Source organism: Microcaecilia unicolor, chromosome 13 (assembly GCF_901765095.1).
Source record: "Microcaecilia unicolor chromosome 13, aMicUni1.1, whole genome shotgun sequence".
Lineage (NCBI taxonomy): Eukaryota > Metazoa > Chordata > Amphibia > Gymnophiona > Siphonopidae > Microcaecilia > Microcaecilia unicolor.
The window spans coordinates 15314359-15330564 of record NC_044043.1 but is presented as its reverse complement, the minus strand read 5'-3'; the positions used below and the strand labels follow the sequence as shown (position 1 = coordinate 15330564).

General features: G+C 43.4%; 1 protein-coding gene across 1 annotated transcript in view; it reads left to right on the top strand.

Moving 5' to 3' along the window:
- Positions 1-11538, top strand: part of MLXIPL (MLX interacting protein like) — a 389368-nt gene extending 377830 nt beyond the window's left edge. The window contains exon 17 of the mRNA XM_030185603.1: positions 10642-11538. Within this exon, the coding sequence (XP_030041463.1) occupies positions 10642-10760 (119 nt within the window). The 3' untranslated portion in view covers positions 10761-11538. The remainder of the gene's footprint in view (positions 1-10641) is intronic.
- The last annotated feature ends 4668 nt before the right edge of the window (positions 11539-16206 follow it).

Below are 16206 nucleotides of genomic sequence, written 5' to 3'. Positions count from 1 at the left end.
TTATTTATGACATGTATGTCCCACATTAGCCTGAGTAGAACTCAGACTCAATGTGGCTTACGTAACAAAGCATGAACATGTTCAAAATATATTAACAGAAAGTAAAATACATCATATAATGTTAGATCAGTAAAACTTGAGTTACAAGAAGATGTAATGAAATACTTAGTGATTTAAGCTAGATAATTGAGATATGGAGGAAAAAGGTAAGAGCTAGGATAGACAGGAGTAGTGGGAGGCGGGTTGAGGTAAAAATTAATGCCGTGAGTTTATTTAAGAAGAGTGCTTATTTCCTAAAAGGCTAGACTGAAGAAGTGAGTTTTCAATAGATTTCAGAATAACAAATAATCATCGGTGCATTTGATGGTTTTAGGTAAGGAGTTCCAAATTTTAGTGCCTTGATTTGAAAAGTTAGCAGTATGGATTGTTTTTAGGTTACTTTCTTACAATTCAGGAAACGTAGGATAAGATATTCTCTAGATGATTTAGAGACATTATGTAAGGGTAATTCAATGAGGTTGTTCGTGTATACTACTACTACTACTACTATTTAGCATTTCTATAGCGCTACAAGGCGTACGCAGCGCTGCACAAACATAGAAGAAAGACAGTCCCTGCTCAAAGAGCTATGTAATAAAAGTGAGCCAAGTATAGGACAATCAAGCCATTGTGACATCACTGATGAGGTTGGCTCTTATTGGTGGACTGAGGCATTATGACATCACAATATTAGCTCTGGTTACAAGAGACTACTACTACTACTATTTATCACTTCTATAGCGCTACAAGGCGTACGCAGCGCTGCACAAACATAAAAGAAAGAGAGTCCCTGCTCAAAGATCTTACAATCTAATAGACAAAAAATAAATAAAGTAATCAAATCAATTAATGTGAACGGGAAGGAAGAGAGGAGGGTAGGTGGAGGCGAGTGGTTACAAGTGGTTACGAGTCAAAAGCAATGTTAAAGAGGTGGGCTTTCAGTCTAGATTTAAAGGTGGCCAAGGATGGGGCAAGACGTAGGGGCTCAGGAAGTTTATTCCAGGCGTAGGGTGCAGCGAGACAGAAGGCGCGAAGTCTGGAGTTGGCAGTAGTGGAGAAGGGAACAGATAAGAAGGATTTATCCATGGAGCGGAGTGCACGGGTAGGGGTGTAGGGAAGGACAAGTGTGGAGAGATACTGGGGAGCAGCAGAGTGAATACATTTATAGGTTAGTAGAAGAAGTTTGAACAGGATGCGAAAACGGATAGGGAGCCAGTGAAGGGTCTTAAGGAGAGGGGTAGTATGAGTAAAGCGACCCTGGCGGAAGATGAGACGGGCAGCAGAGTTTTGAACCGACTGGAGAGGGGAGAGGTGACTAAGTGGGAGGCCAGCAAGAAGCAGATTGCAGTAGTCTAAACGAGAGGTGACAAGGGTGTGGATGAGGGTTTTGGTAGAGTGCTCGGAAAGAAAGGGGCGGATTTTACGAATGTTGTAAAGAAAGAAACGACAGGTCTTGGCGGTCTGCTGGATATGAGCAAAGAAGGAAAGAGAAGAGTCAAAGATGACCCCAAGGTTTCGAGCTGAGGAGACAGGGAGAATGAGAGAGCCATCAACAGAAATAGAAAATGGGGGGAGCGGGGAGGTGGGTTTGGGGGGGAAAATGAGAAGCTCGGTTTTGGTCATATTTAATTTCAGGTGGCGTTGAGACATCCAGGCAGCAATGTCAGACAAGCACGCTGAAACTTTGGTTTCGATGCAAGGTGAGATATCAGGGGTAGAAAGGTAGATTTGTGAATGAAGGTACATAGCTTGAATGATATTCTATCTTTTATTGGCAGTCAATGCAAATCATACACAAGGGAGGTTGCTTTGGCGAAGTGCAGTGCTTTGAACGGTTTGTAGTTTTTTTAGGAGATCCCCTTTAAGCCCTGCATAAATAGAGTTGCAGTAATCAAATTTTGTTAGGACTAGGGATTGGACTAGGATACGGAAGATCTCAATGAATCAGGCTCTTTGTCATTTTTGTACAGGTAAAAATAGTTAACCCACGCATGTCAGCCTTATGGAGGTAAATGAATTTCTCTGAAGACAAGCTGGCTCACTGACTCTGCTTGGTGCCAGTCCACCCAAAGCTTTCTGGGAAAGCCTAGTGGTCTTTACTCATATCCATACTGAAATACAGTTTCCTAAACTGAACATACTATAAGTACATAAGTACATAAGTAATGCCATACTGGGAAAAGACCAAGGGTCCATCGAGCCCAGCATCCTGTCCACGACAGCGGCCAATCCAGGCCAAGGGCACCTGGCAAGCTTCCCAAACGTACAAACATTCTATACATGTTATTCCTAGAATTTTGGATTTTTCCAAGTCCGTTTAGTAGCGGTTTATGGACTTGTCCTTTAGGAAACCGTCCAACCCCTTTTTAAACTCTGCTAAGCTAACCACCTTCACCACTTTCTCCGGCAACGAATTCCAGAGTTTAATTACACGTTGGGTGAAGAAAAATTTTCTCCGATTTGTTTTAAATTTACTACACTGTAGTTTCATCGCATGCCCCCTAGTCCTAGTATTTTGGAAAGTGTGAACAGACGCTTCACATCCACCTGTTCCACTCCACTCATTATTTTATATACCTCTATCATGTCTCCCCTCAGCCGTCTCTTCTCCAAGCTGAATAGCCCTAGCCTCCTTAGTCTTTCTTCATAGGGAAGTCGTCCCATCCCCGCTATCATTTTAGTCGCCCTTCGCTGCACCTTTTCCAATTCTACTATATCTTTCTTGAGATGCGGCGACCAGAATTGAACACAATACTCAAGGTGCGGTCGCACCATGGAGCGATACAACAGCATTATAACATACTATTCCAGGAGAGTGAGGCCTTACCAACAGTCTGTACAGGGAAATTATCCCCACCTCCTTTCTGCATCCCTCTGAGTGTAGCTACCACTTTATAACACTCTTTTGAGATCATCAGACACTGTCACTGAGCTGTCTCTCCTGATCCCTGCACAGTCGTTACGCTCCTCCCTCTATCACATAAAATTCATTCATTTGGAATTCTGCATTCCAAATACATCACACACTTTTTTTTGCATCAAAGCTTAACTGCCAAGCATTCAACAACTGTTCTAGACTAGATCACTTCTCATTTTGCCTGTTCCCTCAGAGGTGTCATCTGCAAAAAGATAAATGTTTCCTTCTAACTCTTCTTGTGCATTATCAGTCACAAAGATATCAAACAGAGCTGCCCCAGGGTAGATCCCTGAAAGACTCCACTACTCATCTTTTCTCTCCTCAGAGTGAATTCTATTTACTATTACCTTCACTTGCCCGTCAATCAACCAGAGACTGATATTCTTTTTTTTTTCTTTTTGTAATATCTTTATTGAGCCAGGGTAAGGATCACAACAAAAGCAGAGAATATATCCCCATAACACAACAGAGCAATTGTCACGAAGAGTAACAACAACCAACCCCTTATGCACAGTATATAAAGGTATTCAGTCAAACAGTACATAAACAACCCGCCCTTGACCCATTTTTTATAGAATAGCAAGAACCCCCAACCTCCCCCTCTGTCTATCCATAATACACTCAGTGAGAAGCATCCCCAACATTGTCCACTGCTACATACGATGAAATATACCTGTTCCACAAATCACGATATTGACGATGTCCCAGAGAAGTTGAAAATTTAAGAGAAGTGAGCAGCCAGCCTGCCATTTCACACATATAGTTATGCTAGATAATGAGTGAGGGAAATGCAGCATCAACCCAAGACTTGAAAATGCAATTTTTAATGAGAAAAGTGGCCAATAAAATAAATTTGCACTGCATGACACCGCAGTGAAGCCGCACTTCCCAGTAGCAAGACTGAATAGGACCAATCAAAAATGCACTGCAAGGTGTACTCAATGACCCCCCCCGATCCTGAGACCAAAAGGCAGATAAGGCAGGGCATTCCATAAATGAGTGGAGAAAACAACCTGAAAACACCTTGCATTTCACACATGTATCATCATCCCACAAGCTCATATAGCTTTACCCCTCTGTTTAGTGATACGCACCCTGTGCAAAACTCTGTATTGAATATCCTGTAAGGTTGTGTTAGGGGTTACTATGTGAAGTTCCTCAAATACCCCCCCCCCCCCCAACTGAACCTCCGATACATCCTCTTCCAAGTCCAAACTCCATTCCTTAGCTAGTTGTTTTAAAGATGGGGCTTTCCTAGTGTCTCAGATTAGCTGATACCATTGGGATAACTTATTCAGAGTAGGAGGAAGGTGTAAAAAATAACTGATCTAACAGTGTGAAAACAACCTGAGCCAGCGTCGTTCGAAGGCAAAGACATAGTCTCTCGCTTGGAGGTAGGCAAAAAAGGATGAGTTGGGGACATTCCACGCACGCCTGATTTGATTAAAGGATAGGAAGCCTTCATCCCCAACATCCTCAGATGTTCCAAATATCGACACCCTCCTCTTCTCCACTGGCCGAATACCACAGACTCCAAACCAGCAGGGAAATTTGGATTACCCACCAGGGTCAAAAAAGGGCTCATCCCAATACAAAAATACACCCCAGATGCCAAACTGATGCAGTACCCACGCTACTTTATCAAAGGCCTTCTCTGTCTCCAGACTTGCTAAAATCTTATCCCCTGAATCTTACTCACCTCGTGAAGAATGCGACTTTAGGGTGTTAGCAGAAGCGAATCTACCCAGTACGAAGCCTACCTGATCCTGGTGTACTAGCCAGGGAAGAAACTCGTTTAGCCTAGATATCAACACTGCTGCCATGATTTTAACACCCTGATTGAGCAATTAGATCAGGCAGTAGGAACCCACTAATTCCACATCCTTCACCGGCTTTAAGAGAACTGTGAAATAGACATGGTTCAACGAGGGACTCATGACCTGGGTCTCCCGCAGATCATCACACATGGAAGTACCCAGGCTGTCCAGTACTAGCGCTTTAGTCAGTTTCAACCTTCTAATAACCCTCTGCACTTCCCGCCCCTGCAAAGGTGCATTGAGATGTGTCGTCTGTTCTGATGTCAGGGAAGGCAAATGATAAATCTAAGTTGGCAAAGAATTCTGCACAGCCTGCGTTGGAGAAAGATCCCCTGTCAAAAAGAGAGGATTAGAATTGAACAAATTCCCATTTTATCGTCTCTGTATAGGTGTGTGAGACCCCGGAAGCGTCCCTAATTTTGCTAATGTAACTTTTTGCTGATCTTTGTTTCTCCAAGGAAGCAAGTAGCTTTCCAGTCTTGTTACCCCATTGATACAAATGATATTCATATAGTTTAACACTATGGTGCACGGGCATCGAGCAGTTTCTGCATTTGCCTCTTGCATAAGTACAAAAGTATTGGCATACTGGGACAGACCAAAGGTCCATCAAGCCCAGCATCCTGTTTCCAACAGTGGCCAATCCAGGTCACAAATACCTGGCAAGATCCCAGAAAAGTACAAAACATTTTATGCTGCTTATCCCAGAAATAGTGGATTTTCCCCAAGTCCAATTTAATAATGGTCTATGGACTTTTCCATTAGGAAACCATCCAAACCTTTTTTAAACTTTGCTAAACTAACCGCTTTTACCACATTCTCTGGCAACGAATTCCAGAGTTTAATTACAAGTTGAGTGAAGAAACGTTTTCTCCGATTCGTTTTAAATTTATTACTTTGTAGCTTCATCGCATGCCCCCTAGTCCTAGTATTTTTGGAAAGCGTAAACAGATTCTTCACATCTACCCGTTCAGCTCCACTCATTATTTTATAGACCTCTATCATATCTCCCCTCAGCCGCCTTTTCTTCAAGCTGAAGAGCCCTAGCCGCTTTAGCCTTTCCTCATAGGGAAGTCGTCCCATCCCCTTTATCATTTTCATCGTCCTTCTCTGCACCTTTTCTAATTCTACTATATCTTTTTTGAGATGCGGCGACCAGAATTGAACACAATATTCGAGGTGCGGTCGCACCATGGAACGATACATAGTGAGCCTTATATATGTGCTCTGAGGGGTTGAGAATAAATAGTCTCCGCGAATCTCTCAGTTGAACTGCTGTCACAAAAGTCTTGCTCTCTGCATTTGTGTATGGATGCATTGTAGGCAACGATTTTACCTCAGATTCGAGACCCCACTGATTGAATATCATTCTCAGCCACATAATCCAGCTACTCCTGTCGTAGGTACATATGGAAATCGTGGTCCTGCAAAACGACATTTAAAACCTATATAGCAAACTTAACCAAATCACAACAGCCCTAACCCACCTAAGAAAGGACAGTGCTGTAATATTACACTTGGCCCTAGAACACCAATAAACCTACTACTGGGCAACTAAAATCAGTTGTACTGTTACAGATTCTTACCCAGACACTACTTGCTAGCAACTCAATCGCATATACAGAACATGGACACACCTTTACTTGATACAGAATAGAGAACCACAAAAACTGAAATGGAGACCCACCCCCCTTCCCTCTGCCCAAGAAAGCCAGATTCTATAAGTAGTGTCATGCTGGTAATAGAGAAACAAAAATGCGTTTTCTCTTGTACTCAGCAATATACAGAAATAGAAAAGATGAACATTTCCCAAAGTGGACACATCCCAATCCTCAAAAAATACTTTAAAATATTTGTGTTTTCTAACCTTGTTGTCTGGCATTTATTTCTAATTGGGCTGATTCCAGTCTCTCTTCCATTTTCCTTTTGTCAGTCTTCTCCTAAATTATTTCCCAGGTTTGCCTTTCCATTTCTTTTCTCTTCTTGTGTCTTCTTTTCCTTTTCTACATTCGTCTATGGGGGGGGGGGGGGGGGGTCCATTTTTCTCTTCTTTGCCTTTATATCCACTAGTTTGATTTTACTCTGATTCACCCTCTTTTTAATTTCCTCCTTTTTACCTCTCATCTACCTACCGGCTTTTCCCATCTCCCTCTCCAGTACTCCCCTCGCTCCTGACTCTCTTCCTAAGCCTCCATTTCGTAGTAACATAGTGGATGATGACAGATAAAAACATGAATGGTCCATGCAGTCTGCTAAATATTCTCCCTACCTTGCACTGCATCTCATCCCCTCATCAGTTCCAGCTCCATTCCTGCCTCTCTGTTCTTCCCTTGCCTCTCCAGTCTGTTCTTTTAATCTGTTACTCTCTACCCTATTCATATTACCTCTCTTTCATCTCCTTTTTATCCCCATTTCCACCCTTACTCAACCCCTTCAGAGACCTATCCCCATTCTCCAGTACACCTCCTCAGGACCCCCATCCCTTTTCAGTGCCTCTCATTCTCATCCATTTTAGTGTACCACATCGTTCACATTGTGTGTCAGCCTTCCCCCCCTCATCTTCCCCTCTCTCTTACACCTCTCCTTACCCCCCCCCCCCCCATTTCACGCCATCATTCTCCCAACCCATCAACACACTTCCACTTTTACTTACTAACTGCCAGATCCTCAGTATCACCTCAAAAGTCTCTATCCATCTCTCCCATCCATCTTCCCCCCAAACACTCCCCAACTCAATCACTAATTCCCAGTCATCTTCTACTATGTTCCCCTAGCCCCCTCCTCTAGTTCCATCCATCTTCTACTGTTTTCCCCCACCCGAGTCCCATCGTCTGCTCTTTATAGAGTCTCTATTACATTTGACATTTCTTCTCTCTCCATGTCCACCATCAATTCCCTCTGTCTCTATTTGTCCTGTCTAGCACCTGCCCACTGTGTCCCCATCCCTCCCCCTGGGTCCCTGCCCCTTCTCATGGCCAGCTTTTACTTCACATCCCAGGGCAGGCATCTCTCTCATTTTTTTCTCTCTCCATCTTTGAGTTTAGTGTCTTTCCCACTCTTTCCTCTGCTTACCCATCTCCCTCTCCACCACATCCCAGCATCTCTCTTTCCCATTCCCTTCATGACTTCAGCCTCTCTCCCACTGTCTTCCCCACTGCCTTATCTAATCTCTCTCTTCTCTCCAGGCCAAATCCCCCTAGCATCTCTCCCCTGCCTGCCCCATGGTCATGCATCTTTGTTTCCCACCCTGCCCCACTGTGCTCCCCACCACCAACAAGGTCAGGCACCTTCTACCCCCCCACCCCCACCCCTTTGAGAGCTGGCATCATTCACTGTACCCTTCCCAAGGTCCAATAACTTTTTATTCTCTTCCTCATCCCTCCCCCCTCCCTGATGCTCTTCCAACCTTCTCATTCAGCACCGGTGATCAAGGAAGGCCAGTCCCTGAAGTTTTTTTCCGCAGCACCCACCTACACGGGGAAAGGAAGTTGTGTCAGACTAGCTGGGATCTGGATTGGCCACTGTTGGAAACAGGATACTGGGCTTGGTGGACCTTCGGTCTATCCCAGTACAGCAATGCTTATGTTCTTATTGGGTGTTGCAGAAAGAAAACTTCCAGGACTGACGTGCCTTGATCACCGACACTTTCAGTGCTGAATAAGAAGGTTGGAAGAGCGTCAGGTGGGAAGAGGAAGGGAATAAAAAAAGTTGGCAGACCTCAGGGCGAGAAGAGTTTGAAAGATGCTGGACAAGGAGTGAGGCACCCTGTTCTGCTACTTTGCTCCCAATCTATGCACCTGTCAAACTGGGGTGGCAAGCTTTTTATTTTGCGGGGGGGGGGGGGGGGGGGCTCTTGCCTGTAACAATGCCTATGATTACAACACATAAAATTCTGCTTTCTTGTTTTGTAGAAAGTTTTGTGTTTTTAAGGATTTACAACAATCTCAGTTTTGTGAAGCTCCCACTGATGTTCCACAGGGTTCCACTCTTTCTGCGATGCTTAACATCTTCTTGTTACCGCTGTTTGAATTACTCAGTTGTTTCAACCTTCAATTCAGCCCTTTATGCAGATGATATACAATTCTTCTTTAACGTAAATTGGTTATAGGATGCCTTGATTTTCTTTTCTTGTGCTTGCAAATAGTTAACCAGAGAATGAAAGCAAATCACCTGACACTGAATATGTCCAAGACACAGATTTCACTTCTTTCTGACTTTTCTTCAACTAATGTTCAGAAAAAGTTTGTCATAGATAACGTTTTCAATTCCGATTGTTGAGAAAATTCAAAATCTCTGAGTTATTCTTGACTCAATGCTGACATTAAGATTTCAAGTTCAGAAAGTAATAAGTATTAAATTTCATAAGCTGAGAATTGTCAGATGTTTTAGAGATTAACTGACTACTGATAATTGCAGGACTGTCATTCAATGTATAGATATTCCGCATTTCAGCTACTGTAACAGTCTGTTTTTGCTGCTACCAACATGTCTATTAAAGTCACTTCAAATTGCACAGGATGCTCAGCACGTGTATTTAATTAATTAATTTATTTATTTTTTGCATTTGTACCCCACATTTTCCAATAGGGAATCAGTTCAATGTGGCTTACAAGTTACTTTTATGCAAGTTACATAGTTGTTATGTGTTGGCGCTTGTCTGGTTCAGTTCCTGTTCGAGATCCGGTACCATCATGTGTTGTCGTGACTCGGTTAGTTTATGAGGGGTCATCAGAAAAGGATTGTTTGAAGAAGTGGGTTTTCATGTGTTTTCGGAATGCTAAGTAGTTGTTCATGCATTTGAGGGCCTTTGGTAGTGTGCTCCATATTTTGGGACAGATGTATGTGAAGTTGGTTGACATTTAGGAAAGTGCAGGGTGAGATAGGTTCTAGCACCTTTGATTGTGTTGCGTATCTGTAGTTCTATTAGGTTTGTCATGTATTCTGGTGCAAGGCCAAAGTTTATTCTGTAGGCGAGCGAGCATATCTTGAAGGATATCCATGCTTTGACTGGGAGCCAATGTAGTTTTTGGAGTAGTGGTTGTGCACTTTCGAAGCGTTTTTTTTCTGAATATTAGTCTTGCTGCTGGCTTATCTCGCTATGGCCATGTGTCACCTATCTGGATATAACTACATTGGCTTCTAATTGAGTAGAAATAAAATTCAAAGTATTATTGTTGGTTTTCAAAGTTTTAAATAATAATGTATTCATTATGATTTTTTCAAAATTAAGAGTGTGTCTACCTTCAAGGCACTGTGATCATCAAGTATAGCCTTGAAGGAAGTTCCCTCTGTTAAATGTCATGCCATTATCCGTACGATTGCTGATCCAAAGCTCTGGAACCATAATGTGTAACATGGAATTTGGAAGAGTTTAAAAAATAACTAAAAACATTCTTTTTCCAACAAGCCTTTGGTGCATAGTAAGCTTGATGAAATAAATCATATGTAATATAAGAGTTTTGATTTTAAGGAAGTGATAGGATAATGAGGAAGAGATGGGGGAAGAGAATGCTTTTTGTTTTTTGTTTGTTTTATAATGTTCTTATTTGTCTTAAATGTATTTTGTTTTATTTTTAAGAGAATTGTGTCATTTAAGAGAATTGTGCTTGTATTTCATTCCCTATAAGGATTTTTTTTAGATCGTGTAGGATATAAATCTTTTAAATAAAATAAGAAAAAAAATAGATTGTTTTCTGGAGATTTTTCTGTAAACACAATGAAACTCATTCGAAAAAAAAAACCACACAGACTCCTAAAACTGTAGAGAAGAACACGAAAATATGAACTCATCCTCAGGCGAGGCATGATTCTTAGTAATTCATGCCCAAAAGGGAAAAGATGCTTACTAATATCTATTCTGTGTTTCAGCCGTCTTGAGTTCACTTCGCCAGCTGAGCACCTCCACATCTATTCTATCTGATCCCACTCTGGTACCAGAACAAGCCACCCAGGCTGTGACCAGGACAAACCTCAACACTAGCTACTGAGGCTAGACCAACCAGCACTTTGGTGTTTCTTATTCCTTCCTAAGATGTCAATTCAACCAGATGGAACCATATATTACAATGGACTAGTAGGAAAAGACAGTCTGCAAAGAAATAATTATTCAGTTTCACAAGGCATTTAATATATGCAGAAGACAGCAGCTGCCGTACTACAACTGTCCTGGTGGGTCTTGGAGTAGATAAATTTCCATGTAGCTCTGTAAGTCTCCCTCATCCCCTAGCCTTAGCCAGTAAATGCTTAAACCAAGTGCTGTCATACGCCAGGTGTTAAACAGTGAAACAAACATCTCAGCTATGGCAGCACCTCTGGCAGACCAACCCACTACAGGCTTTCCTAGGGACCCTGAGGACTGTCTTTTCCATCATCCTGTAACCGGTGATGAAAGCATCACTACAACACATCCAGAAAGTGAACAATTTCTGAAATTCTGTCTAGCCAGTGCTACTTAAATATATTGTAAACTGTGAATTGTGTTAAAGTTAACAGCTCAGGACGACTGATTCTGGCAATTTTGTTTAGGGGGGGAGGAGGGGGGTAGTCATATTTAGGAACATGTTTCCAGCAAAGCCTGGTCTGTACGGGTGGCGACCGGAATTTAGCTGACTGGATTCTGCTGTGATTTTTTTTAAACACTGGATTTATGGCTTTAAGTTCTTATATCTGCTGAAATGTGCCCTTCTTTTAAACAGATGCAACTCTGAAGCTGGCTTTCTGAGTTGAGAATGCTTTTCAAAATAATAAAATTGTGATGTTATCTGAGCATTATGTTTATCTTTCACATAACTTTCCCACTTTGTGCTGTGTATGATGTCTTTGTTGGTTTCAAAAATATGCCTCCAGAAGCTGTGTTCAAAGCAGTGGCCTAGCCTTGGGGGCCTGTGCCCTCCCCCTCAGTTTGGGTTCATGGCCCACCCAAAGTCTGCTGGTATAGCTGGCAGGGATCCTTAAGCCCCACCAGCAGAAACTTTCCTGTGGTGATATTTGTTGCTACACTGCATGCCTTGCTTTTCCTCCTCCCCCCCCCCCCCCCCCCCCCCCCCCCCGTGAGCATGGTCGTTTTTAGTGAAATCGAGCATGCACGAGCTTTGCACATGCTCAATTTCACTAAAGTATTCTCTAATACAAAAATACATATACTTAGCTTGTTAGTGATACTTGTAGCAGGTTCAGATATTATAAAAATGAAAGACAATTTACTATTGGCAGCAGTTTAAACAGTATAAGTCAGAGATAATGCACAGATGCTAAAATACCTAAACTGATGGTAGAGCAATGAGTAGTTATGTACCTATCAAGACGAGGTGAAGAGAATGCACAATTTAGTACCCTAGGTCCTGAAGTGTGGGCCACTAACTTCCCCAGTACTATGATAAAAAACAGTTTACAACCTGACCAATGAAGAAGGGCCCTCTTATTCTCTCTCCTGAAAACTGGAGCTGAAGAGAAGACAAACGCTCAAGAGCTGTCAAGTGCTGTCTTTCAGGATGTTGACAGAAAGTGCGGACAAGTGCAGGCAGGGCTGTGTTTAATGAGCTTAAAATATCTCCTTGGCCCAGCAGCTGGGATCTGGTCTGTTCCCCTGTCAGCAGCCCTTTGGATAACCGCTCCAGAAAACATCCACATAACTTCATTTGTTTACAGAGGCTTCTTATACAATTTCTTGGGTGAAAATGAGCCTTAAAGTCTAGCACAAGTTTGTTGATCCATGATGTTATGACTTGGGGGAACCAAAGCACTGTGCCACTTGCGTCGTGCTGCAGGGTCATTTCAACCATTAAGTCATTGTTGCAACCAGGGGCGTATCTGCGTGGGGCCACGGGGCCTGGGCCCCCGCAGATTTCGCCCTGGACCCCCCTACTGCTGTCAACCCTCCCTCGCCGTCGCCTGGGCTACCTTTGCTGGCGGGGGACCCCAACCCCCGCCAGCTGAGGTCCGCTTCCTCCTGAGGCTGCTTTTAAAAATATTCCTTCAGCTGGCGGGGGACCCCAACCCCCGCCAGCCGAGCCGAGGTCTTTTAAGTTCTTCTTCGTCCTCCGTGTCCGAGCTGTTCAAAGGAGCTGCTGAATCCAGTTTCGGAATCTGACGTCGCTGCACGTTGTACGTGCAGGACGTCCTGCACGTACAATGTGCAGCGACGTCAGACTCCGAACTGGATTCAGCAGCTCCTTTGAACAGCATGGTCGGACATGGAGGACGAAGAAGAACTTAAGACCTTGGCTTGGCTGGCGGGGTTGGGGTCCCCCGCCAGCAAAGGTAGGTGACGGCGGCAGGGGGGGGTCGGCAGTGGTGGCCGGGGGGGCGGCGGTGGCGGCGGCAGGGGGCTATAATGTGCCCCCTCACTCTGGCTCCAAACCCCCCCTACCGCCGAACTTCAGATAAGCCCCTGGTTGCAACAAACAATGTGCGGGGCTGGTGGTTGGGAGGCAGGGCTAGTGCTGGGCAAGACTTCTACGGTCTGTGCCCTGAAAATGGCAGATACAAATCAAGGTAAGGTATACACAAGAAGTAGCACATATGAGTTTATCTTGTTGGGCTGACTAGATGGACTGTGCAGGTCTTTTTCTACCGTCATCTACTATGTTATTCTTCTTGTCCACCTGCAACCTTGGCAATGTCTGGCAGTGTCCTTCTTGTCTGAATTCAAGTCTGAGGCCTAAAGGGCAACAGGCCTTTACATGAAAGTTGAATTTAGCCAGAGTCTGGCTTTTAATGTCAAGTTGGTAATGCTGAGAAGTTCCAAGAGAAGAGGACATTTCTCTGGGTAAGTGAACATTATTTTGTTCTGTGTTTTGGTAACTTAAAGATTAGGGTTTAAAACAGGAATGGCAGTTTATTGATAAAGACAGAATTTTAACAACAACAACAACAACAAAAAGCAAACTTTATTAACTAATCTCCATACCATTTTCCCCATAGTTTTAGAACCTGAACTTTCTGCCACACAACATTAACAGATAGCCTCTATAAGGCATAGCAGGGCCTAGTTCAATCTTTATTCCCATCCACCCCTAGCACATCTCTTCATTTATAGTCAGTTACTCTAATTAGGATAACAAGAGGAGAGTTTTCATTAGAGTTTTAATTACATTTAATTAGTTTCTGAGAAGCAAACAGTAAAAAAAATTACACATTATACCATATAATCTTAAAGCTCTTTATATTCATCTAATATCCTTAGTACCTTAAGACGTTTTAATTAAGCAACTCTATAATACTAAGATTCAGACAGCAGTCCAGCAGCAAAAGGGGTGCTATCCAGTCTTTTGCATTGAGTGTCACATGTATGATTATCTCCCAGTTGGTAGAAACATATAAATATGATGGCAGATAAGGGCCAAATGACCCATCTAGTCTGCCAATCCTCCATAACCACTTCCTTTTCCTAAGGATTCCCATGTGCCTGTCCCATGCTTTCTTAAATTCTGACACAGTCCTCATCTCCACGACCTCCACCGGGAAGCCATTCCACGCTTCCACCACCCTTTCCATGAACGAATACTTTCTTAGATTCCTCCTAAGCCTATTTCCTCTTAGCTTCATCATATGCCCCCCTTATTCCAGAGTTTTCTTTCATTTGAAAAAGGCTCACTTCTTGTACATTAATACTCCTTCGATATTTAAATGTCTCTATCATATCTCCTCTGTCCCTCCTCTCTTCCAGCGTATACATGTTGAGGTTCATAAACCTGTCCCTATATGTTTTACGTCCAAGACCACTGACTGACTCTATCCTGTTTATATCCTTCCATAGGTGCGGTCTCCAGAATTGCACATAGTACTCTAAATGGGGCCTTACCAGAGACTTATGCAAGGGCACTATCACCTCTTTGTTCCTGCTGGTCATCCCTCTCCGTATGCATCCAAGCATCCTTCAGACTATGACCATTGCTTTTTCTACCTGTTTGGAAACTTTAAGATCAGACACAATAACCCTCATGTCCTGCTCTTCCTTTTTACACAGAAGCACTTCATTCCCTATATTGTACTGTACCCTCGGATTCTTGTGACCCAAGTGCATGACCATGCATTTTTTAGCGTTAAATCTTAGTTGCCAAATATTGGCCCATTCCTCAAGCTTTGCTATGTCCTTCCTTCCTCATGTCATCCACACCTTCCGGTGTGTCCACCCTGTTGCAGAGTTTGGTATCATCCGCAAAGAGACAAACCTTACCAGAGTTGGTGCGAGGTTATATGTGTGTGCTCAATGCAAGGAGCTCCTAGATCTCAGAGAATGAGTTTGTTCTCTTGGGGCTAAAGTAGCAGACTTGGAGGGGCTGAAGGAGACAGAGTGGTACATAGAGGAGGCCTACAGGGACATTGTAGAGAAATCCCACCTCCCGTCTGGCAGCCCCTGTGCTGCCTTGGAGGAAGGAGGTCTCCTAAAAGAACAGCATCACCCTCATGAAGTTGGAAGTAATCCTGTAGTCAGGACCAGCCCACCAGGGAATGCAATATCCTCTTGCACTGAGGATGTGTCTCCAGGAGCTTCTGCCGGGAATTCAATTATTAGGCATGTAGATAGCTGATGGACATGAGGGATTGCCTGGTCACTTGCCTGCCTGGTACAAAGGTGGTGGACCTCATGTATCACCTAGATAAGTTTAGATAGTGCTGGGGAGGGTACCAATGACATAGGAAAATGTGGTAGGGAGGTCTGGAAGCCAAATTTAGGCTCCTAGATAGAAATCTGAAATCCAGATCCTTCACGGTAGCATTTTCAGAAATGCTCCCCATTCCATATGCAGGACGCAAGAGGAAGGCAGAGCTCTGAAGTCTCAATGTGTGGTTGAGACAATGGAGCAAGGATGTGGGGTTTAGATTTGTTAGGAACTGGGCAACGTTCTGGGGTAGAAGGAGCCTGTTCTGAAAGGATGGGCTCCACCTTAACCAGAATGGAACCAGGCTGCTGGCATCTACATTTAAAAAGGAGATAGAGCAGCTTCTAAACTAGAAACTGAGGGATAGAGCAGCTTTTAAACTAGAAACTGGGGAAAGACCGACAGTCACTCAAAAATGTATGGTTCAGAACAAGGTATCTTTAAAAGGTATCATCAAAACAGGGAAGGTAGACCATCCCAATAGCAAGGTTGCAATTGAAACCATAGTAGACCAGGCGGTGTATTTTCAAAGTTCCGTGGAGGGACATTTTCAAAAGAAACGTCCAAGTTGGGATTTAGACGTCTTTGTAAAACGTCCAAATCCGGGGGCGGGGAAAACCATATTTTCGAAAAAAGATGGACGTCATCTTTCATTTCAAAAATACCAAGGATGTCCTTGGATTTGGATGTCCTTAGAGATGGACGTCCTTAGACATGGACATCTTTGACTTTTGGCGATTTTTGAAACCAAAGACGTCCATGTCAAAAACGTTCAATACAAGCCATTTGGACGTAGGAGGAGCCAGCATTTCTAGTGCACTGGTCCCCC